The sequence below is a fragment of the Chelonia mydas genome, chromosome 4 (genome assembly GCF_015237465.2).
Source record: "Chelonia mydas isolate rCheMyd1 chromosome 4, rCheMyd1.pri.v2, whole genome shotgun sequence".
NCBI lineage: Eukaryota > Metazoa > Chordata > Testudines > Cheloniidae > Chelonia > Chelonia mydas.
The window spans coordinates 79,073,004-79,097,960 of NC_057852.1; the positions used below are offsets into that span (position 1 = coordinate 79,073,004).

Below are 24,957 nucleotides of genomic sequence, written 5' to 3' on the forward strand. Positions count from 1 at the left end.
TTTGTTTTTTTTAAATAAGCAAAATTTTTAATAACTATTTTTAATATGGGGACTAAACCTGCAAGATGCTGAGTGGCTTCAATTCCTATTGATTTCCATGGGAGTTTGGGAGCTCAGTACAAGGTTGGGCTTTTCATTTATTGAAAGTGAATTATTAAAAATCTAAACTACTGATATTATTTCATACTATAATAATTTTAAATCCCTCTGAATGAAAATTGTGTCTAATTGCTCATTCAGCTATAAAGAACAGAAAGAAGTATTATTCATTTGTCTGAATTTCTGCCCACAGATGGATTAATTGACTGCATGGATCCTGACTGCTGCTTGCAGAGTTCCTGCCAAAATCAGCCCTACTGTCGTGGGCTGCCTGATCCCCAAGATATCATTAGCCAAAGCCAACAATCACCGTCTCAGCAAGCTGCCAAATCTTTTTATGACCGGATCAGTTTTCTTACAGGGCCGGACAGCACCCATGTAATACCTGGAGAAAATCCTTTCAATAAGAGGTGAATATGAATAGATCATTCCTTCATCAGCATAAAATGATATTTTAAAGTGTATATATGATTCACATTGTTAGGAGGTCCACTGCAATTGTGACATTTAATGGGGTGGGCTTTCAACAAATGCATCATTCATTTTTTTTAAAATATTAATATGACTATTTTACCTGATTTCTTACAAAAATTCAAATGGCTGGCGCTAGTGAGTTACACACACTTTGCCGTGTTAGTACCTAGGTTCTAAGAGGCTATTTCATTCAAGATTAAATAAATCTTCATTTAACCAGTTGATTTGGGTTAGCTCAGTTGGCAATATATCAAACCAATGAAAATACCCCAGAAGGAAAGGCAGAGGGGCACTTTTTAAGCTGAGGTCAGTAAATAATAATAATTATGAATTAATGTAATAGGATTATTAAGTGCATGACAGTATGGTTGCAATATACAGTTTGACTGGTGCTTTACAGAGTAGTAATGCCCTAAAAATAAACCAGGAACTGAAAGCAGGTGTCTTACATCTCACTGAGTGAAAGAAGATGATTTACACTAGCATTCCTGAATCTGCAGTTAGCAGCATTTGATGCAGTTGGGCACAGCAATTGATTAAAAGTTGGTGCACAAATGTTCCTTATTGCCCCTTTTACATTTTATACTTCTTGGTCCGTACAGAGTTACAGATTGCCTTGGAATTAATTGGAAAGTACATTTTTCTTTATGAAAATGCCAGAGATATGACACAGAAGGAAAGTCTAGAATTTATAAATTTTAAAAATTCATCCCTAAATCCTTGGTAACTCTCTCAAGACAATGTGCACCAAATTAAATATACAGGGTAAATATAGAAGCAGTTAGAGAATGTAAATTAGAGTTTATAAGAGGGCAATGGCTTGGCAGAGTTTCAGTATGGATTACATAGATGCCATGTAATGGTGTGTGTGTTTTTTTAAAGTTGTGTTACTGATAATCATGCTAGTAATACCTGAGCAAATAATTGCATAATCTAATTCTGCACCTTTTCCCACAGCCTTGCATCTGTCATCAGGGGCCAAGTATTAACTGCCGATGGAACGCCACTCATTGGAGTTAATGTCTCCTTTTTACATTATCCAGAATATGGTTATACAATCACTCGCCAAGATGGAATGTAAGTTTGCTGCCAGACACTTCTATCATTAGAATATGGAGATTGCAGTTTTACTTAATTTGAAAGCCTTGTTCCACCAGGCGTTGTAGACACTATCACTGCAAACTGTTCCTTTGTAAATACTGCAAAAACAGTTATCAGACATTTTCCTATTTGTTGATTATTTCTTTTAATTATTATTTTGAGAAAGGAGAAAGTTCTTGTTTATTTAAACACAGAGGCCATATTTTCCACTTTCTTACCCCAGTTTTACACCAATGTAATTTGAATAACTTTTCCATTGCTTCCAGTTGCGTTACACGGGCATAAAACGGGAGCAAAAGGATGAAGAATCAGATCCATAAAATGCAAACTGTAAATGGCTTTGCACAGTATGAGACTTCTTTTTACTTTGCTGAATAACCTTATGATTTCTCTTAGGTTTGACTTGGTGGCAAATGGTGGTGCATCTCTAACTCTGGTATTTGAAAGATCACCATTCCTCACACAGTATCACACAGTGTGGATTCCGTGGAATGTCTTTTATGTCATGGATACCCTGGTCATGAAGAAGGAAGAGAATGACATTCCCAGCTGTGATCTGAGTGGATTTGTGAGGCCAAACCCTGTCATTGTGTCATCACCTTTATCTACCTTCTTTAGGATTTCTCCTGAAGACAGTCCCATTATCCCTGAGACACAGGTACAATGTGCTTTAAACTAAATAACATTTTCTATCAGATGTATTTTAGATTATCATGAAGAAGATATATGCTGCTGATCTATAATAATAAAGAAAGTTGCATAATTAGTGAAAAAGTGCTATATGTGAGTAAGTTAACACCAGTATTATGTATTTTCAAAATCAGGTGCACAAAAGTATCATGCATGCAAATTCCTGACTTTTATACATGCCTGCCATAATTATAAGATACTGCGTGTCATGAACTGACAGATGTTAGCTGTGCATTGCCTTACAGGATCTGATGATCCTGCATGTTCAAAATGGGCATAGATTTGTGTATTTGACTTTATGACTGTCAGCCCTTAGTGCTCAAAATTATTATTTTTAAGAAGACACCTATAAAATTGCAAGTGAGAGATAAGGGTTTTTTATTGCAGTGCAAAGCCTTTATAGGACTATAGTTTGATTAATGTTATCAATTCATTGTTAATAAATATTATGTGCATTTGTATTTTTTCAGTAGTAAGTGAGAAATTTCGCATTTGTGATATTTAAGGACATAATCTTGCAGGGCACTGAGCACTCTGAGTACCTTTTGAAACCTTTACACCTCCACACTTCGTAGGAGCAAGACCTAAAGTTGGGTTAAAGTTATCAAAAATGTAGTTTTGAACTAAAAATATATGCTTTGAAGATTTTTTGTTTCTAATATAGATTACATTACATTACATTCCTTAATCTCAAATAACTAATCACTAATAGAATTTTCCTCTGCTCCCAAATAGAATTGCATTTGAAGAAATGACAATCATCTTGGATTTTCCTGCTAAATTAGCTATTTTGTTTGTTTTCTTGCTTGCTTGCTTGCTTGCTTCATTATAACTGTGTAGAACATGTTTTTATAACTCTTCAGGAAGAAATATCCTTGCTTCCTGAGGGGGAACATAGCGGGTGCAATTAAAATTGGTTACATTTAGAGCTTTTAAGAAAAGGACAAAACAATAAAATAATTCATGGTAGGAACTGGTAAAGTATAAACAAATTGCAATTAAATATATTTAAGCCTAGGCTAGGCTACCCAGTATAGGCTTTTATCCTTCAGTGCTGTTTCTCTACATTTGATAGCTGCAACTTAGGTCAAAAATTATTTGCGTAATACAATCCATTTCAAAATAGCTCCAATTTTCATGTTGTGGCAGCATATGATAGATTTGGTTCCAAAAATTGATGGGAAGTGGCAAATATATTATTATAAAACAAGGAAAAGTAATAATGTACAATGCTAGTTGTAAAGAGCCTTAAAATCTTTTTGTTACATATGCATATCTAAAAAAATAAAAACAATCCCCCTCCAAAAAGCCATCTTCACACCTGGCTTATTGTTTGACCTGTGCTAATGTGAGCACTTTTTGATTAAGGTAAGACACTAATTATTCATGCAAAAAGCTAATAATTAGACTATGCAAAAACACAAAGTAAGGATTGTTTTCTCCACTCAGTGCATACACATAACTCATATTTCTTCTAATGGAAGTTACACAAATATATCAAGACTAATATACTCCATGAAGGTCAGATTCTAATCTCAGAAGCATGTGCATAATGCTACATCTCCCAGTACAAATTCAGATTTGCAGCTTATTCTATTAAAAAACTATCCATTAAGTTTCTGAGGAATGCTTGCATTTGTTTTTCTGAAAAGAGCCAGAGCCAGATTTACTGTAGGGGAGATTGGAGTTGGCATAGAAAACATAGAGGAGCAACTCCCCAGTTCCCTGCTAATCAACCATCCTGCTAATGTAGATTGGCAACACTCAGCACCACACGCAGGGGAGAATAGTGTGCTGCATTAACTCTAGAGGTAACACTTCATCATCCCTTAAAGGTACTGTAACCCTAAGAGTGTTCTTCTGGAAACAGTACTTTTAGGGGATGATGAATCGTTACCTTTAGAGTCAGTGCAGCACACAAAAGGATTTAGGCACCTAACTGCCACTGTAGGTGCCTAAATCCCAGAATCAGGCCCCACTGGGATTCACAAAATACCTGCTCAGCTTCCACTGAGCCCTCAGTCAACCAAACTTGCTTAGCCTTAAAAGTTCTCAAGGTGCCATTGTGTCTGCCTGAGCGTATATGCACTGAAGTCCCATGCCAGGCACCTAACAGACACTTAAGCCCCCGAGCATTCCACAGACTGGAGAAAGATAGTCTTTCCTCTGTCTAACTTGCCTGTTGGGTCTGAGCTGGTAAGCGTGCAGCTCGCTTCGTGGAATGGTCCAATACATGAGTTCACAGAAAACAGCCAGTGCCAGAACCGCTGCATCCTCATAACTTTTAGCCCAGTGGTTAAGGTACTCACCTGAGATGTGGGAGACCCTCGGTTCAAGTCCCCCAGGGAGCTGTTCTCTCTCCGGGGAGTGACCTAACAACTGAGCTATGGGATATTCTGATGTGGAGCTCTTTCAATCTCTCCTGTTGAAGCTGCTCCACTGTGAATATGAGTCATTGGAGCAGAAGGACTAGATCCTGGTATGACACTTCTCAGAGTGCCAAGACTGTGGATCGCTTTGTTTCCCCCCTGGCCTCAGTGAGAGAGTGAGTTACTGGTGCTAATCTGGGTGTCAGCTCCCTGACACCATCAGTCTGTTGCCCACCTAAACAATCTCCTCAGGCCTCTGCCATCCCCTACTTTGCCTTGCAGGTTAACAGTAGGTGTATCCTAGCCTCTGAATCCTCTGAAAGCATCCCCACTGCAGTATCCAGCCTCGTCACTGGGGACACTCAGAAATTACCAGATATTCTCTCTCCAGAGGAACAGTATACACACAGGCTGACGGGTACAAGTCAGGATCAGATCCTGTATAACATCACAGCACTAAAATATATTTATTGTGAAACAGTCATAACTTTATTAGCAAAAATTGAGATTTAAGAGTTAGAGAGTAGGGATAACAAGTGGAAACAGAAATGGTTACATAGTAAACAAGTATAATGTGCCTCTTAGAGTCTAAACTTAACTTTCTTCTTTGAGTGATGGTCCCTATGCGTATTCCTCCATGGCTACACATGCGCCCAAGTCGGAGAACTCTTGACAGCAGTGTCTGTTAATCTGCGCATGTGCCCTCGCTCTCCTCATGCCTCCAACTTGGAAGATAAAAGGCAGAGTGGACTGACCACCTCTCCAGTTCCTTCTTACCACTGCATGGCTTGGGTTGACACCTCCAGTGTCTGGAGCTTCATCTTCCTTTATTCTGTGAGCTGCAAATACATATGTATATATTTTGTAAAACGTTTTAGAGCTTTATCTGATAGTTTTTAGCTAAATTTGATAATTTAATAGTTACACTCTCCATCAGGAGGAATTCCCTTCTGCCCCGTACTACGCCCAGGATTCTGAGCTTCAAATCTGTGCTTCCAGCCCATGCTGCTTCTCAGGCAATGATGACCATCAACACTGCCTTTACTGCCTTGGGATTGCGCACCTCTCAGCGAGGTGTAGATCGTGTTACTAGTTCCCTGGTCATACTTTTGAGGGGTGGGAACTTTGCCTTAAGAAGCACTTATTGGAGAAGGCCATGAGGCCACAGTCAGACCCGGGGCAAATCTTCTTGTTTAGCCTGTGTGGACTTAGGATGTTCTAAGTCACAGGGTCATGACAAGAAAGTCCACAAATCCAGGGCTCTGTCAGTACCAGACTGCACTCCAGCAGCAACAGTGCCTCTGGTACTAATTGCTCCAGCTCTGTTAGTTCATATGGACAAGATCCCTTGCACTCTAGAGAGAGCAGTCTTATGCTCCATCTGATGACACCTTTGATCTCTGAGATCCCCAGCCTCCATCACCACCAGGTCCTTCCCTCACAAAGGAGGTCCTAAATCCACCAGGAGTTGCAACTTAAGTGGAAGTGTCTCTCTCCCATTCCATCATCTAGTCATGGGTTCCTTACAACAGAACCATTGGTACTGCTAATGGATGCAGAATCAGCATTTTCTTTCTCAGGAAATTCTGAACCACCCAATGAACCGATGTCTCCTCCTCTGAGGCATGCCTTCCTAGACAAGCGACCTGGATTAGTCTGGAACCAACCTCCAAACCTACAACTGCCTCAAAACTGTTGATACCCCATGCCATGGGGACCTTCACAATCACTGTTTGACCCACCTTATTGGCCAAACTGGGGAGTGTGGGACCTGTATCATCCAGCATAGTCAACGCAATCTAGGGAGTCAGTCCACTCTTCCTCACCAAGAGGACAGCCAGAGATTCCTCCTGACACCATGGAAGAGAAAGATTATGAGCTGGATCCAGCGGTTCTGCCAGCACCAACCAGACTGCCCTCACCATCTCTCAATGAAGCACTTGCTCCAATGTCTCCATTCCCCCTAATGACTAGAAGCAGGTTCAGGAACTGTTATGTTGGGTTGCACAGGAGCTACGGATCTCCCTTAAGGAAGGTTCAGGATCCTCAGCATAAACTCGTGGAGATCCTCCAGTTGTCTAGATCCAGCCAAATAGTACTTCCTGTTAATGAAGCCATTCTGGAACCAGCTAGTACAGTTTGGAATACCCCAGCCACTTATGTCCTTACCCCCACGAGGGAAAAAAACCTTTATTTTGTCCCAGCCAAAAGGGCGGACATCTTGTTATAAAAATCCTTTTCACTGTGCCTGTATCATCCTGAACTCATTCTTTCTCATCTTGTTCCTAACTCTTTAGTTGTCTGAGCTGCCATAGACAGATCTAGACAGCAACATCCTAGATCTACTCCAGTCGATAAAGAGGGTAAATTGCTTGTTTTATTGGGAGGAATAATCTTCGCTTCTACTAGACTTCAGTTCAGAATAGCCAGTTACCAAGCACTGATGGCTAAATATCATTACCTGAATTATTGTAATGCTTGAGTGCAGGGGACTGGACTAGAAGACCTCTCGAGATCCCTTCCAGTCCTATGATTCTATTATTCCAAATTCACAGACTTCATCAACAAGGAGAGAGCTCGATTTCAGGCTCTCACTGAGGAAGACCAGTTAAGTAGATGCAGCAGATACATCTTTGAGGACAGCAGCTACTGTTATTGTGATGTGCCATGAATTACAGTATCTTTGAATCATTCCAATCACCTACAAGCTATCTTCACTAACGTCCCAGTTTAAAGACATTATGTCTCACTGTTGCTTTCTTGATGAAAATGTCAGCAATCTTATTTGCATCTAGTTCCCTGGTATTGTCTTGATGCACATTAAGGACAGCTACATTATTCAGTTGTGTCTGTTCTATTGATGACTGGAGATGATTTTTAAGTCTTCTGAAGCTGGAGAATGAGTTCAGGATGATACAGGCACAGTGAAAAGGATTCTTATAAATTTGCAGTACTCTGGAAACATAGTGCTTCAGAGTACCGCAAATGACTACAAGATCTCTTTCATGATATGTAACAGCTAATTTAGGCATGTAAAATTGGGATTATATTTTGTCATGTGCATTACTTTGCATTTAACATTGAATTTCATCTGCCATTTTGTTGCCAAGTCACCCAGTTTTGTGAGATCCCTTTGTAACGCTTTGCAGTCTTTTTTTAACTTAACTGTCTTGAGTAATTTTGTATCATCTGCAAACTTTGCCACCTCCCTTTTTGCCGATCATTTATGAATATGTTGACCAGCACTGGTCCCAGTATAAGCCCCTGTGGACAACGCTATTTGCCTCTCTCCATTCTGAAAACTGGCCACTATTTTTTTCCATGAGTGCTTGAGCCCCGGAGCGTCCACAAAGTTGGCGCCTGTGGTCACAGGGTTCAGAAGTTCCCTTTCCCTGCACCTTCTGTGACAACCTCATTATCCCAATCTCAACCCCCATCTAAAAGATACTTTAGGCTACCACCTGCCGATTCCCACACACCATTTAGCACTCTTTTTCCACATCTAGAGTGGAATAACGATGGTCAGGTGGGTAAATCATCCATTCCAACTATGCAATCGAATTTACCTCCCTCTCTGCCCCCTCCATAACCTCCATTTTCCACCCTGTGACAGGGTCGGGCCAGATGGCTACAGGAGAGTGATAGAAGACAGATATATTAGCCCCAGGTTAAGTAGGTCCCTTTTCCCTGGGTAAGGTAACAGGGAAGGTTCCAGAACAATCAGGAACTTTTTGAAAACAATTAAGGTAGACAGGCTGATTAGAACACCTGCAGCCAATCAAGAAGCTGCTAGAATCAATTAAGGCAGGCTAATTAGGGCACCTGGGTTTTAAAAAGGAGCTCACTTCAGTTTGTGGTGTTTGTGTGAGGAGCTGGTAGCAAGAATAGTAAGAAGCTGAGAGTGAGAAGGTGTACTACTGGAAGACTGAGAAGTACAAGCATTACCAGACATCAGGAGGAAGGTCCTGTGGTGAGAATAAAGAAGGTGTTGGGAGGAGGCCATGGGGAAGTAGCCCAGGGAGTTGTAGTTGTCACGCAGCTGTTACAGGAACCACTGTAGACAGCTGCAATCCACAGGGCCCTGGGCTGGAACCCGGAGTAGAGGGCGGGCCCGGGTTCCCCCCATCCCTCCATTCCCCCAACTCCCTACTTGATACCGGAGGAGCTAACCTGGACTGTGGGTTCCACCAGAGAGGAAGGTCTCTGGCTTGTTCCCTGATCCACTAGGTGGATCAGCAGAGTCTGCGGGAATTGTTCTTCTTCCTTTTCCCCATGCTGGCCAGTGATGAGGCTAATTGAGTGAACTGCAGATTTGAGCCACAAAAGTGGCCAAACTGAGGTCTGCCATGAACCTCTGAGGCGAGCAAATCCACCAATAAGCGCAGGACCCACCAAGGCAGAGGAGGAACTTTGTCACAACCCCTTTTCAGGGGCCATTCTTACGAGGAGATTCTCAAACAACATAACAACAAGGAGCTCTTTTTCCACTATAAACCTTGTTCAGGTATGTCTAACACTCCATATTGCTGGTGGGATGAATCTTTCTGTGGCCCTGACGAGGAGCCATTTTGAAGTTGAGTTTTAGTGGCTTCTCTTCCCCTACACTTCCATAGCTGAATACCATAGATGCTCAAAATGATAAGGTTGACTTGGGGTTTCTGCAAGCCCTTGCTCAGTTTGGTGTCCAGAGTGAATTCTCCTGCCCCACATCCTCCTAATGAGAGCATAGGAACTACAAAGATTTTTTCTTCTACTCCCTTCACTTATCATTGGTTTAATTAGTGGTGAGACCAGTCAGCAGGTGTGTGGTCTTTGTTCAGTTCTAATGTGTCATTGGAGATTCAGTTCTATGGATGAGCTCTATCATTCATTTGGTCTTAATTGTAAGCCGAACTGTTGATTTGCTGCTCACAAGATCCCTTACAATAATTTGAGAGGAAACCCTGACAGAGCTTGTTAAGACTTCCCCTAAAGATTGGAGAACTTTATCTAGGTCTGGGGATAGACCCTTTCATCAAATATCTCCAAGGTTTATCCTCTCCAGCTTGGGTCCAGCAGTTTTCATTTTCTATACTTCTATACCTCTGGAATCTGTAAATATCCTGATTTATACTTCTTCTGTGCTTCTATCTGCCTAAAGCTTTTCTACAGCTCCCATCTCTGTTGTATCTGTATAATGCAAGGAATGGTTTAGGCCTCTGACTCCAGGAGAGGGTTCCAGCTCTCCAAGCAGAGCGAGAGGCACCTACCTCTAGCCCAGACTTAGAGGAGTGGGGCTTAGGATCCACCCCTCTCCTCAGCATCTGCTATTCACTAGCTTAGGCAGCACCCTCTCTTGCATGCTGGCTTTTGTGGATCCTAAGCGTTTTGTGGGCACCTCTCTCTTCCTGTGCATTGTATTTAGAACCAAGGCACCCAGTTCAGGGTTTGTGAATTCCATTGGGTGGCTAGGCATCTAAAAGTTAGGCACTGCAATACTCAATGTTGGCAATGTCTAAGTCCCTTTGTGGATTTGGGCCTTCGAGCATTCATGGCAGTTGCTCAGTGCAGCCAAACTCAGTAGTGGGAAGGAGTTCTTTACCTCACTCTGACCGTATCTTCTCCAGTCCTGCATCCATCAGTGCATATCAACGCCAGTTAGTTTCACCATACTCACTATGGCCCCATATTGTTTTAATTCAGGCCTGAGATGTGATTTACAATAGTCAGTACTGCAATGCTAAGGCATTTTGCAACGTGGGTAAGTTGGGTCTCTTGGGCCATGTATGGCTGAATGGGCCAACTTGAGTTCTCAGGAGGACAAATTTTCTCTGTTTCTGTGGAAACTGAGATGACCCTTATCTGAGTACTATAGGTTTAGTGTTCCACAATTGTCCTTCTAAGAGGCTTGATCATGCATAAATGCAATGTTTCATCCTTTGGGATTTAGTAGTTCAGTGTAGTATTTTGGTACTTGGAATATTACTTCATCCCCTTGCAGAATTAGTATTCTTCAAGACACTTTGATTCCCTATTGGGAAAAGTTAGTGTATGAGCAGAGTGGCTGAGCTGATGAATTCTGATTTTTGTCCTTGAAGACCTTCTAGTTCTAGTTCTTCATTTAACTGATTCACCATCCGGACACCAGTGAGAAACTCTGTCTGTGTCTGCTGATTTAACTTTTTAGTAATAAGGTTAGAGAATTAATGGTTCAGGAGGAGGGCTGGAATGCATGTTCCTTACTCACCTCTAGATTGCCGAAGTTCTCAGGGAGCTCAGTTAAGACAGAGCACATCTAGTGGAACAGTGTGATTTGTAAGGACTTGTTACATTTCCAGGATTAGGAGTTAGATCCACAAAGGGATTTGGGTGCCATTTTAGACACCTAAGTCCAAAATTTAGATCCTCAAAACGCCCATTCAGCTGCTGCCCAATCCTAGGTCTCTAGGCCTAAAGTCCCTAGTCTCCTAAAAGTCCCTTTGGTGCCTAAAAATCTGCCACTGAGCATGTGCACAGCTGCATCAGGACAGACACCCAGGCCCCCAGCTCAAACCTAAAACCTAGTAAACATTCCCCATCGATGTCCCCTGTGAGACCCAATCCAGTAGGCATTCTCAGAGACCACCTAACAGATCAGTCCCCACACAAAGCACAGGAGCAGGTGGTGGTGGTGCCTGTGCCTTCTAGCAAAAAATTATGGTAGTTGTGGTGTCTATGCCTTTTAGCCCAGAGGTTAGAGCACTCACCAAGGATGTTGGGCCCCAGGTTCATGTCCCCTCTATATCTAATGTGGAGCAAAGACTTGAACTTGGATTTTCCACATTAGAAGTGAGCACCCAACCACTGAGCTGTGGGGTGTTATTTGGTAGGGTCTCCCCCTCAGTTTCTGTTGTTGAAGCTGTTCAACTTTGTATAATTAAATAGTCATTGGAACTGGGACTTGAAGTGTGGTCTTCCACCTCCTAATTGAGTGCCCGAACCAATGGGATGTAAAATCATTCTCTCGCCCGGATCCACTGAATATTTAAGTATTTATACGAAGTGGAACGGCTTCAACAGAAAAGATGGAGAGAGATCCACCTGTTGCTATCCCATAGGCCAGAAGTTAGGTGCTGTCCTGAGAGGTTACAGATGTGGGTTCAGACCTAATCACACAAAGTGCGGTATTTGAATCAGCATCCCCCACATCCCAGGTGAGCGCTCTAACCCCTGGATCAAGATTATGAGGGAGAGTATGTGGCAGCTTCTCTTACTTGTGTTTGCAAGAAAGGGCTTAGGCACTTCATTCCAGGAAAGGATAGGGCTCATGACTATAAATCCCAAGCAAAGATGGGCACCTCCCTCTGACCCAGATTTAGGCACCTAAGATCCTTTGGGGGCAGTGCTTAGGCCACACCCTTCTCCTTGGCATTTCCTGTGACTAACATAAGCAGCACCTCGTTCACCTTGCTGGCTGTGGATCCATGGTTAGGTGCCTAGCTCTCCCCATGCATTGCATAGGAAGCCAGGGTGCCTACGTCTGGGCTGTGGATTCTACTAAGCAGCAGAGCACCTAAAGTTAGGAGTTGCAGTGCTGAGCCCCCTTTGTGAATCTTACCCTAGCAATAGTCAGTTTTTCATCTCAGTAAGACCTGAATTTGCCTCCTGGTTCTTAATGAGGCAGCCATCCAAACCCACTGTAGAGCTTTCTGAAAATGCCCGCCAGAGTGGCCTGTTTACTTTCTGTTCTCTCAGCTAAGCATGTGGATGGATGCTTTAGGACTTAGCACTACTCATCTTCACTTTCTGGTTGCAAGAGAAGATTTGAGTAAACTTTGGGACTAACAGGGACCATCATGCTGTGTTCATTTATGGATGTTGTTTTTCTTTGTTTCTCTACTCAAGTTGCTTTTTTTTTTCCTCCAGAAAGAGAACAGCATCTGTTAGTTCACTTTTTAAGTGCAGCGTGGGAGTCCTTCAAACATCTTAAAGAGTTGTTTTACCTTGAAGGTCTTAGTAAAGGAACAGATCCTCAGTTACTTATATCTCTGGATGGGTTTTTACATTTTTAGCCTGCAGAGATTTGTTTACCCTCCAGTTCAGAGGAGCATCCACTATACTCTCTGCAACTTGGGCTGAGGCACTGCAAAAGTAATTTTAGAGGCAACACAAATATCACCAATTTTAAGCACTTTCTTAATGACAGTACTGTGTGTCATCTGCTCTCAGTGATGATTGGTGAAGTGGGAAGAGCAGATATTTGACAATTAAGAATTGCTTATCAGTAATTGGGCTTGTCCTAGTAACCTGTTCCCCATTCGACTCCTCCTTTCCTTTCTACTGTAATATGAAGTTCTACACAGTGTGGGAAGTTTCTGACTGGAGGAGAAGAGAGGTGCTTGCCTATATATACCTTACTTGAATGGCAGCTTTGTTGCATCCTAAGCTTCCTGTTAGATGAGCTAAGCTGCTGTCAGTGATAATTGGTCATAGAAAGAGGAAAGAGAAGAATATAGTTAATGTCATGTAAATCTTTCTTAATATACCTGCAGTAGTTTCAATCAGTTATCGGATATTATGACATCTAAGGCCTCTTAAACTCTATAGGCCGGGTCCTTGGACCTTCTTAAAGAAGCAACCTCTTAAAGGGTGCATAAGCAGTTTTAAAACTCCATCTGAGGATTTCCCTAGCATAGAGCTCCCATAGCCAGCCCTCTGCCAGCCTGTATTGGTGCTTGCCTCAACATAGATGACATTTTGGGGTGTGGAGAAGCTGGGTAGAGCACAGTGCTTCCCTGCAAACTGTTATCCACCAGTATAAGTTAGTACATTGGCCTTGGCTGCCCCCAGGACCAAGGGATGGAAAAGTAGAGTAAAGCTGCCTAAATTTGTTTCCCAGGAGCACTAAGTGCTGCTATGGCCCCATACTGCTTTAATTCAGCCCTGAGATGTGATTTATAGAAAGCTTTTAATTTTAATGGGGATGCTTGGTGGCTCTGCCTTCAGTATTTAGGAATGTGATTCTTATCCAGTTAAAGTCCTGAGTGAAATAAAGGTGATGGACTATCTTAATCCATAGAACGCAGAAACCCTTCATGTCCAACTGCCACACACAAACTCTAATTCTCATGGGAGGCGGAAAAACTTATAAAAACAGGATTGAACCTTTCTGATATGAGAAAGCAATGATCTGATGTCCGAACAGTGAAAATTGATCAGGAAATATGGGGAAGAAAGCTCTAGTTTAAAATATTTACAATACAGAAATAAGACAGATATTCTATGAAACACTAGTATTATTATTTAACATTTGTACTACAGTAGCAATTAGAGGCCCTAATCAAAATCTGGATCCCCATTGTGTGAGGGGCTATACATACACATTCTAAGCAATAACTCGCTGCCCAGAAAAGCTTATTATCTAAATAGGCAATATAGACAAGGGATGGGGAAAAGGAATTATTTTGTATGCTAACAAGTAACTTCATAATTGCATTCTTAATTATAGTAAAATTGACTTGTCACAATATGGTGTCTTAGGTTTGTTGATGTTGCTCAGAGAACCATTCTCACTTCTGAGTGAATTGTCTATCCCAGAGGAGCACTGTCAGCTTCATGCAGGGACATGTAGGAGTGATTGCTGGATCTCAGATGCCCAGTGCTCACTTATCTTCAATAGGGAGAGTGCTAGCTGTATCACAGTTACTGTATGTGATACACAACATGGATGTGGCTTCAGAAGAAGCTATTTGCCCAGTGCACTTAGACAGAAAGAGGATGCTTTACTGACAAAACTGTTGTGGAAAAAGGGACTGGAGGTGTTCTTCCAGGAAAACAAAGAGAAGTCCGTAAGTCTTTGAAAGTTTGCAGCAGAAAATAATAATTGAGCGACTACATCACAAAAAGACTTTAAGATGTCTTTAAGAAAACGCAGAATATTGTGATTTCTTTTGTTAGAATGTTTTACTTTATTAAAATGCAGTTCAGATATAGGCTCTGATTCACTATGGATTTTAATATACTGTTCAAGGTATGATTTTAAACTACTATTATATTCAGTTTAATCTGAAAATAACTTACATTATTGTAATGTTTCTTTATCAACAATTAGGTACTGCATGAAGAGACTACAATTCCAGGAACTGATTTGAAATTATCATACTTAAGCTCCAGAGCTGCAGGATATAAATCAGTTCTTAAGATCACCATGACCCAGTCTGTTATACCATTTAACTTAATGAAAGTTCATCTTATGGTGGCAGTGGTGGGAAGACTTTTCCAGAAATGGTTCCCTGCATCCCCAAATCTGGCTTATACTTTCATATGGGATAAAACTGATGCATACAACCAGAAGGTCTATGGCTTATCTGAAGCTGTTGGTATGTACAGTGTGATGCTTTTCTGAATTTATTACTGTCTTGGAATCATAGTGTTAAATTGAAACTGACCATATCAGTTGATCAGAAAATATTTAGCACAACAGCATTGTACTGAAATGTATTAGAAAGAATTAAGGTAAACTTTTTATAATAAAAATGTATTTCAAAATAAAAAGAGATCACAAATTGATAGTTTTTCATTTGTATTAAATATCTTGGAGGATAGACCCAATGTGGATAGTTTTTGTGGATCTCATTTTAAGCACAGTGGAAAATTAATGTGGAAAAAACCCACTCTGTACTGCACCCTTGTCTTGGGACAGACTTAGTCAGTCTACTGCTCTTTTTAAAAACAAAATAATTTTAACCATCTGAAATTCCTTTTTTAAATTATGAAATATTTGAACAATCTCTGTACGATAAAGGATATACAGGTTTTAATTTAGTTTGTGAGGGCAGAAAAATCACAAGCTTAGTATAGAAATGTAAAGTTAGTTTTCTGAACAAAATTCCATTTTTCAACTATGGTGGGGAATATGAAATGTGATTTATTATGATTCCAGTGTCTGTGGGTTATGAATACGAGTCTTGTTTGGATCTAACTCTCTGGGAAAAGCGGACTGCCATTTTGCAGGGGTATGAACTGGATGCCTCTAACATGGGTGGTTGGACATTGGATAAACATCATGTGTTGGATGTTCAGAATGGTAAGTATGTATTCTTGTTATTGTTCATTTTAATATTTTACTCTAGTGCCCTTGCTTGAAGCATATTGTTATAATTAATCAAATATTTTCTTCGGTTTAAAAAAAGTACCATACCTGAACAAAGATTTACCGTTTATGCCATATTTCTCCCTCCTTAAAATTACATAAACTGTTGGGATTTTCCTTAACAAAGGTGTCACAATGAAAAACATCTTACTGAATTTTTTTAGTTTACAAAATTTTATTTTATCTTCAAATTGGTTTTAATATATGTTTAATATTTTAATGACTGTGTGTGCCATTAAGGAGGCCCTGATTTTTTTAAAAAAATCATATCTCAGAATACTGAAATTGTTTCCTACTAGTTATGTATTATCAGTGTGATAACTGGCACTTTTGCTCCCACTTAGTGAAAATTACATAGCAATAATCAAAGCCTCTGCCAGACCCAGATCTCTTCACTCTTAGACCTCACTTTGGCCCTCAGTTACACAGGAGAAACTCCTAGTGAAGTCATAATCCCCAGCAGCAGAATGTCTACCTGGAGAGGGATTCTATCAGGTCAAAGCACCTGCACCTCCCCTCTACTAGAGCTCTCAGCTGTGCTGGCTGGAAAGGAGAGGAGTGTGTGGCCAAGGCATGCAGGGCATGTCCTGATTCAGCGTGTTCCCTGGGCAGCCTCCACAGACAGGGTTCAGACTGTAACTTAAAGTTGACTCAACAGAACTGTGAAGGAAGGATGGCGATGCAAACACTGCCTGCCTTCTGTGAGGTGAATGGGTTTGATGGCCAGCCACTGTCACAAATCAGAGATCTGATTTAAGCCCAAAGTTGTCAAGCTGATTCTAACTGATAAACAAGGGCCTCATTAAACAGTCATGGGATAAGAGGGAAGGTTCTCTCATGGGTCTGTAAGTGATTAAAAGATAGGAAACGAAGGGTAGGAATAAATGGTCAGTTTTCAGAATGGAGAGAGGTAAATAGTGGTGTCCCCCAGGGATCTGTACTGGGATTAGGATTAGTGCTGTTCAACACATTCATAAAAGATCTGGAAAAAGGGGTAAACAGTGAGGTGGCAAAATTTGCAGATGATGCAAAACTACTCAAGATAATTCAGTCCAAAGCAGACTGCAAAGAGTTACAAAGGGATCTCACAAAACTGGATGACGGAGCAACAAAATGGCAGATGAAATTCAATGTGGATAAATGCAAAGTAATGCACATTGGCAAACATAATCCCAGTTATACATATAAAATGATGGGGTCTAAATTAGCTGTTACCACTCAAGAAAGGGATCTTGGAGTCATTGTGGATACTTCTCTGAAAACATCCACTCAATGTGCAGCAACAGTCAAAAAAGCAAACAGAATGTTGAGAATCATTAAGAAAGGGATAGATAATAAGACAGCAAATATCATATTGGCTCTATATAAATCCATGGTATGCCCACATCTTGAATACTGCATGCAGATGTGGTCGCCCCATCTCAAAAAAGATATATTGGAATTGGAAAATATATAGAAAAGGGCAACAAAAATGATTAGGTGCATGGAACAGCTTCCATATGAGGAGAGAGTAATAAGAATGGGACTTTTCAGCTTGGAAAAGAAACGACTAAGGGGGGATATGATTGAGGTCTGTAAAATCATGACTGAGGTGGAGAAAGTAAATAAGGAAGTGTTATTTACTCCTTCTCATAACACAAGAACTAGAGGTCACCAAATGAAATTAATAGGCAGCAGGTTTAAAACAAACAAAAAAGTGTTTATTTCACACAATGCACAGTCAACCTGTGGAACTCTTTGCTACAGGATATTATGAAGGCCAAAACTATAACAGGGTTCAAAAAAAGAACTAGATACATTCATGGGGGATAGGTCCCTCAATGGCTATTAGCCAGGATGGGCAAGAATGGTTTCCCTAGCGACTGTTTGCCAGAAACTGGGAATGGGCAACAGGGGATGGATCACTTGATGATTACCTGTTCTGTTCATTCCCTCTGGGGCACCTGGCATTGGCCACTGTCGGAAGACAGGATATTTGGGCTAGATGGACCTTTGGTCTGACCCAGTATGGTCATTCTTACGTTCTTATATTCTCACTAACTTCAGCTAATGGGGGACCAATTGTGAATTAGTAAGATTTGAGTTTTCATGGGTGTCAAAAGCAGCGTCAATGTGTCTAACATGCTTGTCATTGGCCTATTATAGAGTGTCCTGTCATGCCCCCGCCCCAACTCCACAGAGTACATTTCCATGGAGACAGGCTACTTACAATTCATGTTGCTAATGCTTCTCCTTGTGGCCCCTCTCCCTGGCAGGATGTCTCATGAATGACTCTGCAGCACTTTGGGAACACTGACATCAAGAACAAGCCAGTGGGGCAGAGAGGCTCTCTTCTCTTAGAATAGGCACTGCTAACTCCTGTACATTTTCACGTGTCACTTCATTGCAGCTAGATTGAACCAGCTCCCCAACAATCAGTTCCACCCTGCCGACTGCTCCTCACTTGATGGAGAAGGGGAGTGGTGGAGATTGCTAGGGACTGCCCAGAGCAACAAAGCAGCAGTCACAATTATAGTATAGTAATTATAATTTACATAGTGCCTTTCATACTAAAGGATCCAAAACCAAAATTCATATGAGGATTGCTCCACTCCCCAGTGAAATATAGCCAACTTTGGAATAAAACGAGGCAGCTGTTTAACCGTGTTCAGCAGCATAGCATAAGAGTTTAGAAAAGGAAATGAAGAATACTGTATTCAGTTGAATCTGTAAGGAAAATTAGATAAGCAGAATGAAATTACGCAAGTTGGAATTTGGTCAGGATGCGCTGTACTCTTACAGAAAGTATGTGGCAGGGCCTCCCTCTAACACTATGCTGGGGCATCAGTTCAGTACTGATCTAGGGTATGTCTACACCACAGCTGAAGGTGCAATTGCAGATGCACCCACTCTAACTTTAATCTAGCACAGGTAACAATAGCAGTGAAAATGCTGTGGCATGGACTTCGGGATGGGCCAGCAACCTGAATACGCACCCAGTGTCACCAGCAGGCTTGTCCTGTGGCAGCTAGTCTGAAGTGAAGCCTTATGCCACCATATCTTCACTACTATTGTTACGGCACTGCAATGACACCTTCATTTGTGCTGTAGCTATCCTGAGAGGGAAGAATGCTCCTTCCAGCAGCACCCAAGTCTTTTGTGGAGGTTTCCCATCTATGTGTTGGCTCAGTTTGATCCTGCTTAGCTGGTGTGATATGATGGGTCGTAACCTAACTGGTACTGCTGAATAGTAGAAAAATAGTATAACCAATTAAGGGGAAATGGAAATTTTAAATTTAAAATGTCAGAAAAGAACCATGCAAAATTCTTAAGATATTTATAAAAATGCAAAGATGCATGTTTTATTTAGTCTAGTTTTTTTAAAATTATGAGGTTGTTTCTATTCACAAGGTGAATTGATTGTGGCTTTAAATTATGTTCAAGAGTAGATTTGACAAGTATGACTTTTCAAAGTGACATGTGTCTAATTGAATAAAGGAAGTAGTTAGTTGTAATGACAAGGTGGATGAGCTGGAGAAATTTATTCAGAGGGTACAGACAGTGACAGGTGTTTGTATGGACACCCTGAACCACTGCAATAAATATTCTAATGTTCATCTTTCCATTCTGTGATAATAGAGGAGAAATATGAAGGACCAATTTTTCAAAGTAATGACAGAATAAATCATGTGCACTAGTGCAGAGTCTTGACTTGTAGGAGTCCTCTTATAAAAATTATAGAACTTAGCTATTTCAGCAAAATTATGGTTCCATGGTTGTCACAAATGATGTAATCATAGGAAGGGGATTTCAGTTGCCATTAATGCATTCTTTCTCAGACTATTCATGAAAAACAAACTCCATTTGCTATTACGATGCAGCCTTATTTTGATGACTTTTCTTTAAGTTTTCGTAAGCCAGTTTCATCCTTTCTGATTTCATAATGTATATTTGCTCTGGTATTTACCTCTACCAAATTGTATGACATTAAAAAAGTAACTGAAGCAACCAAAAACAGTTTAAGTGAAAAAGGAAAGATATTTATTCTGATCTCTTTTCAACTTAAGAAGTGCCTTGCAGGAAAAGTGTAGGGAAGGGGAGCGACACACCTTCTCAAGTTTCCTAAATGTGTTTTTGTAAGATTGATTGTTTTAACAGTATCTCAAAAAAGAAGAGTTACCATTAGCACCAAAAACTGCTTTTGAAACTTTGTACTCAAGAAATAAAACATGTAGCACTATAAAGTACAAAGGGACATGTGGTTTACATGGATTATACCACATTAAGATTTATTGTGACATATGAGCGTAACAATAATAGCTGACCATCCATACAGCAGACCTTCATGGAGTCATTGATCTGTATAATAATGAGGACGCTGGTAACATTTAACTGAGTCCAAATTCAAACATAATTTTCTAACTGAAAAATTTAACATCAGGTAGGTATTTTGCTTCCCATGTTTCCTGTGAAGGCCATATAAAAGTACTGCTGGCATATTCCTTTGTCTTTATAAAATGACTGTACTTTTCAAACCTAAATAAAGTAGGTTTAAGGAGCAGATTGGCCTGCCACTACATTTTTTGTTGTATTTGACATTTTTAATAACCATATAGAACTGCAAATGTATTCTAGGTGCAGACTTTACCAGGGATAGATTATTATTGTACAGTGAAAAAAGACACTTTTATTATGTGAAATTGAGTCTCAGAACTTTTTTGAAGTACCCCTTATTAATATTTGATGTATGTGGTAGTTGTCCAGTCATATTTAACAGGTTGTTTTTAATTAGTTACTGTATGACTGCAGGAATGAAACTCCCAAATATAAATCCATCTTTTCCAATAATCAGTGTACATGCAGTTAGAAATCCAGTCTTTTGAGGGAGATTTTCAAACCAAAGGGATTTAGAAGCATATGTCTCATAAAAAATAAATGGATTATGTGATTTTTGTAATTTTTCAAAAAAAAATTCCCCCTCAATTATAAATATAAAAAGTCATAAACAGAATGATTGTAAACATGTTTATATTACAGATGTTAGTATTTTTAATATTCTACTATATATTTTGAACAAGAGGGTTATTTTCAGTGTTTCTTAATTTGGTGCTATGGGTTCTCTAAGTGAATTTCCGATTTATTTGTAAATTAATTTTATGAAAAAAAATGTCTTGCATAAGGTAGGTTTGCTGTTAATGATCATCATTTCCTGAACATGACTTTGCTGTGAGAAGCAATTGTATTTTTATTTCTATCAGGTATCCTCTACAAAGGAAATGGTGAAAATCAATTTATTTCTCAGCAACCTCCAGTTGTTAGTAGCATCATGGGCAATGGACGAAGACGCAGCATCTCATGCCCAAGTTGCAATGGCCAAGCTGATGGTAATAAACTACTAGCTCCAGTAGCCTTAGCTTGTGGGATAGATGGCAGCCTGTACGTAGGTGATTTCAACTATGTTCGGCGGATATTCCCATCTGGAAATGTAACTAGTGTTCTTGAACTCAGGTATGTCTTTTCCTGGTCTGGGACTTTTGGAATTAAGATGGTGTTGAGAATTAAAATATGGGATAGTTTTCTGACATTTTATAAGTTAATATATCCAAATTTTTTACATAATGCATTGAACCAAAAGAATTAAACCAATTTAAAAATGACGTAAATTTGATTAACTCTAAAATGTTTAACTATGCATATCTCTATCTAAAAATATTGTAGCAATTCAAACTAGCCTAATTATTTCCTGTTTTAGAGTCAAAATAAGTTAACTCTGGTGGATCAAAGTTCATAATTCATCTTCTTCACTAGAATAATAATAGTTTAAATTCTGCCTTCTGCTCCTCTTGTTTCTTTTCTAACCTTTTTTCTAATATTGCTTTTCTACTCTTCTTTACTTGCTCCCACCAAGAAATAAAGATTTTAGACATAGGTAAGCATTTTTAAGGAAATGTATATTTCTTCTGTCCATTTTTACAAATGAATGTATATTGTGGATTAGTCACTTCCGGTTTTGTTATTGTATGAGGAGTGCTTTTCAAAAATAATGACTTCAGCTGCAAAGGAGAGCATGTTGCCTTTGGTTATGCCAGTTGTCAAGTTCTAGAATTACTGATATTCAATTCCTGTTCTCAGCTCCATTAAGGACCCTCTTTGTGCCCTGTCCCCCTTCAGATTCTGTCCTCTTTTGCATCCTACTTTTAGCCACAGGTTCCCATTTTCTGTACCCAATTTTTTTCACTTCCAATCCCCAGTCACTGTTCCCATTTATGCTGCCTGCCCCCTTCTCCTGTCTCCCAGTCTTAAACCCTGCTTCTGGCTCCCCTCTTATCCCTTGCTAGCAGCATTATTGCCAACTTCAGTCATTCAAAACTCATTAGGCTGACCCAAAATATGATGATGTTAGCTTAAAATTCATGAGATTTGTGAATATAATATATTTTGAGTTTCTTTTATTAGCCTTCGGATTTGGGGCCTTTTGGGATTCATATTTCAAGATTTTTTGTACAACCACAAGGGCAAGAAACATACTTTTAAAAAAAACTGAAAGCTGAAGTTCTCGCATAGTAACATGACTCCAAGATTCACAAGATGACAAGAGTTGGGAACACTGGCAGGCACTCCGAAGGCTACAGCTACCTTCTCCTCCTCCTGGCTGCTCCAGACTGGTTTGGCTACAGCAAGGGGAGCACCCAGAGGAGAGAGAGAGAGGCAGCTTGACTCCCTGCAGTTTCTCTGCCTTACCAGCTCCTGGTAGTAAGGAGGAGAAACTTTGTGGGTAACCGACTGTCTTGTTGGACATGTGACATTACAGCAGGGCTCTGTGACAAGACTGATAAGTGTGTGTCATGACAGACATGAGGTTCAGCAGTCATACCAATTTTCATATTAGCTGTGTTCGTGTGTCCTGTCAGGTGATGGTTGGTTGGTTGGTTGGTTTTAAACAAATACCCATAGACTCACATTTCATTTTTTCATATGCCGGGATTTTCTTAAGATTTACTCTTCTTCTGGCCATACTAGCTCATATGGATTTTTTTTCCTTAATTTTGGAAGGGTTTTTTTTATTTAAGAAGTAATAGTTCAGATAGTTCAGGAAGTGTCATTTCCGGTAGTGTCATCAAGAAATCCCATGATTAAATACAATATTCTGAATTCTTTAAATTATACTGTTAATGATCAGAATTGTGAGTTTTCTTTTTGCATATTCTAGATCAGGGTTGAGCAAACTTTTTGGCCCGAGCGCCACATTGGGGAATAGAAATTGTATGGCGGGCCATGAATGCTCACAAAATTGGGGTTGGGGTGCGGGCGGGGGTTCGGGCTCTGGGGTGGGGCTGGGGATGAGAGGTTTGGGGTGCAGGAAGGTGCTCCGGGCTGGGATCGAGGGTGTTTGGAGAGCGGGAGGGGGATCAGGGCTGGGGCAGGGGCTTGGGGAGAGGCTCAGGGGGTGCAGGCTCCGAGCAGCGCTTACCTCAAGCAGCTCCTGGAAGCACTGGTATATCCCTTCTCTGGCTCCTATGCAGAGGTACAGCCAGGCAGCTCTTCACACTGCCCCATCTGCAGGCACCACCCCCTGCTGTTCCCACTGGAGCACGTAGGAGCCAGAAAGGGGCCATGTTGCGGCTTCCGGGAGCCACATAGTGCAGCCCCGACCCTGTGCCCCAGCCAGAGCGGGGCCAAGCCGCGTGGTGCGGCCCCAACCCAGCGCCCCAGCCAGAGTGCCGAAGCAGGGCTGAGCTGCATGGTCCGGCCCTCGACCCAGCGCCCCAGCTGGAGCGGGGCAAAGCTGAATGGTCTGGCTCCTGATCCAGCGCCGTGGCCGGAGCACCGGAGCAGGGCCAAGCCGCTGGTGCAGCCCGGACCCAGCGCCCCACCCAGAGCGTTGGAGTGGGGCCGAGCTGTGTGGTGCGGCTTGCAGATCAGCTTAAAATGGCTCGCGGGCCATAGTTTGCCCACCCCTGTTCTAGATAGGTTTTTGTTTTTTCAAACACAATTCAGACACACTCCCTATTTGGCTAGTGTGGTGCTTTAACTAGTATGCCACATTTTGTTTAGATAATAAATTTGTTTTAGTTTGTGGTTTTAAAAATATTACACCATGAGCAGTATCACAGAGCTCCTCCATTGCCTTTTCAAACATTTGCATATCACTAAGTAGTTTAGGGAATGAAGACTTGTCATCTAGCGAGACATATTTCCCTATGATATAGCAGTAACATTCCCCACTATCACTTGTGATGCTACAATTGCATTCTCAACTGTGGTATTTCGGAAATTGGGCCGGCAGGATTAAGGGAAATTGAGGAGGATGTGCTTTTCTCCTGTGGATGTGTGCTCTCCAGCTAATGGAAGTGATGCATTTCTTCTGCACAAGGGTAGAATAGAATTTCAGAGGACTGTGCAAAAGGTGTGCACCCATTGTATGTTGTGGAGCTCAGCTTCTTGGGGACATCATGCACTTTCTGCCTGGGGTGGAAAGACATGTAAAGGTTCCACAGAAGCCATTGCAAAAATGGCTGTGGAGCTACTGTGCAAGAGGATTCTTACCTACTGTGCACCCTGACATGACCTGCTCTAGGGTTACAATTTGCCCCTTTAGCCCTGGGGGGGTGGAGAGAGGAATATTTCACATTACTCAAGAGCAACTACCTCTACAGGCAATCAAAGAACAGAGCTGATGGGCTCCAAGTCCAGAGGCTGTGGTCAACCCCTGAAGGCTGCAGGCAGATTCTTCTGCTTTGCTTTTTCTACGCTTGAGTGTTCCACAAGGATTTGCATCATTGACAACAACATGATACTTGGTTTAGAGGGAGGAGAAGGCAGCACATCTAGTTTCACTTGCAAAACATTCAAGTTACTAGAGAGATTTCTATTTAAACTAAGATGTAGGCAATGTAGCCTTTGACATGTCACTTTACAGCTTGTCAGCACAGGACTCTAAAGCAAAGAAAATACACTCTAATACTCATTCATCCCATAATAATAATGAAGGCTAAATAGTATCACAGAGCTATTATCTATTGAAGCAGCACTTTTCATACCCGTCCACTAAAGGATCTATTAATATTTACAGACTCTGATTTTGATAGATTTAAAAACAGAATAATGTATAAAAATATTTTACTTTATATCTTG

General features: G+C 40.9%; 1 protein-coding gene across 6 annotated transcripts in view; it reads left to right on the forward strand.

Annotated features, from left to right (window-relative positions):
• The window catches only part of TENM3 (teneurin transmembrane protein 3), a 2,200,211-nt gene that overhangs the window by 2,128,564 nt on the left and 46,690 nt on the right, over positions 1 to 24,957 (forward strand). For 4 of the 6 annotated variants that reach the window (XM_043546023.1, XM_043546025.1, XM_043546026.1 and 1 more), the window contains 7 exons: positions 293 to 509; positions 1,531 to 1,650; positions 2,071 to 2,332; positions 14,803 to 15,070; positions 15,634 to 15,777; positions 21,081 to 21,330; positions 21,731 to 21,751. In XM_043546023.1, the coding sequence (XP_043401958.1) occupies positions 293 to 509; positions 1,531 to 1,650; positions 2,071 to 2,332; positions 14,803 to 15,070; positions 15,634 to 15,777; positions 21,081 to 21,330; positions 21,731 to 21,751 (1,282 nt within the window). The remainder of the gene's footprint in view (positions 1 to 292; positions 510 to 1,530; positions 1,651 to 2,070; positions 2,333 to 14,802; positions 15,071 to 15,633; positions 15,778 to 21,080; positions 21,331 to 21,730; positions 21,752 to 24,957) is intronic. The other 2 variants (XM_037897578.2, XM_043546028.1) reach the window with 1 other exon arrangement.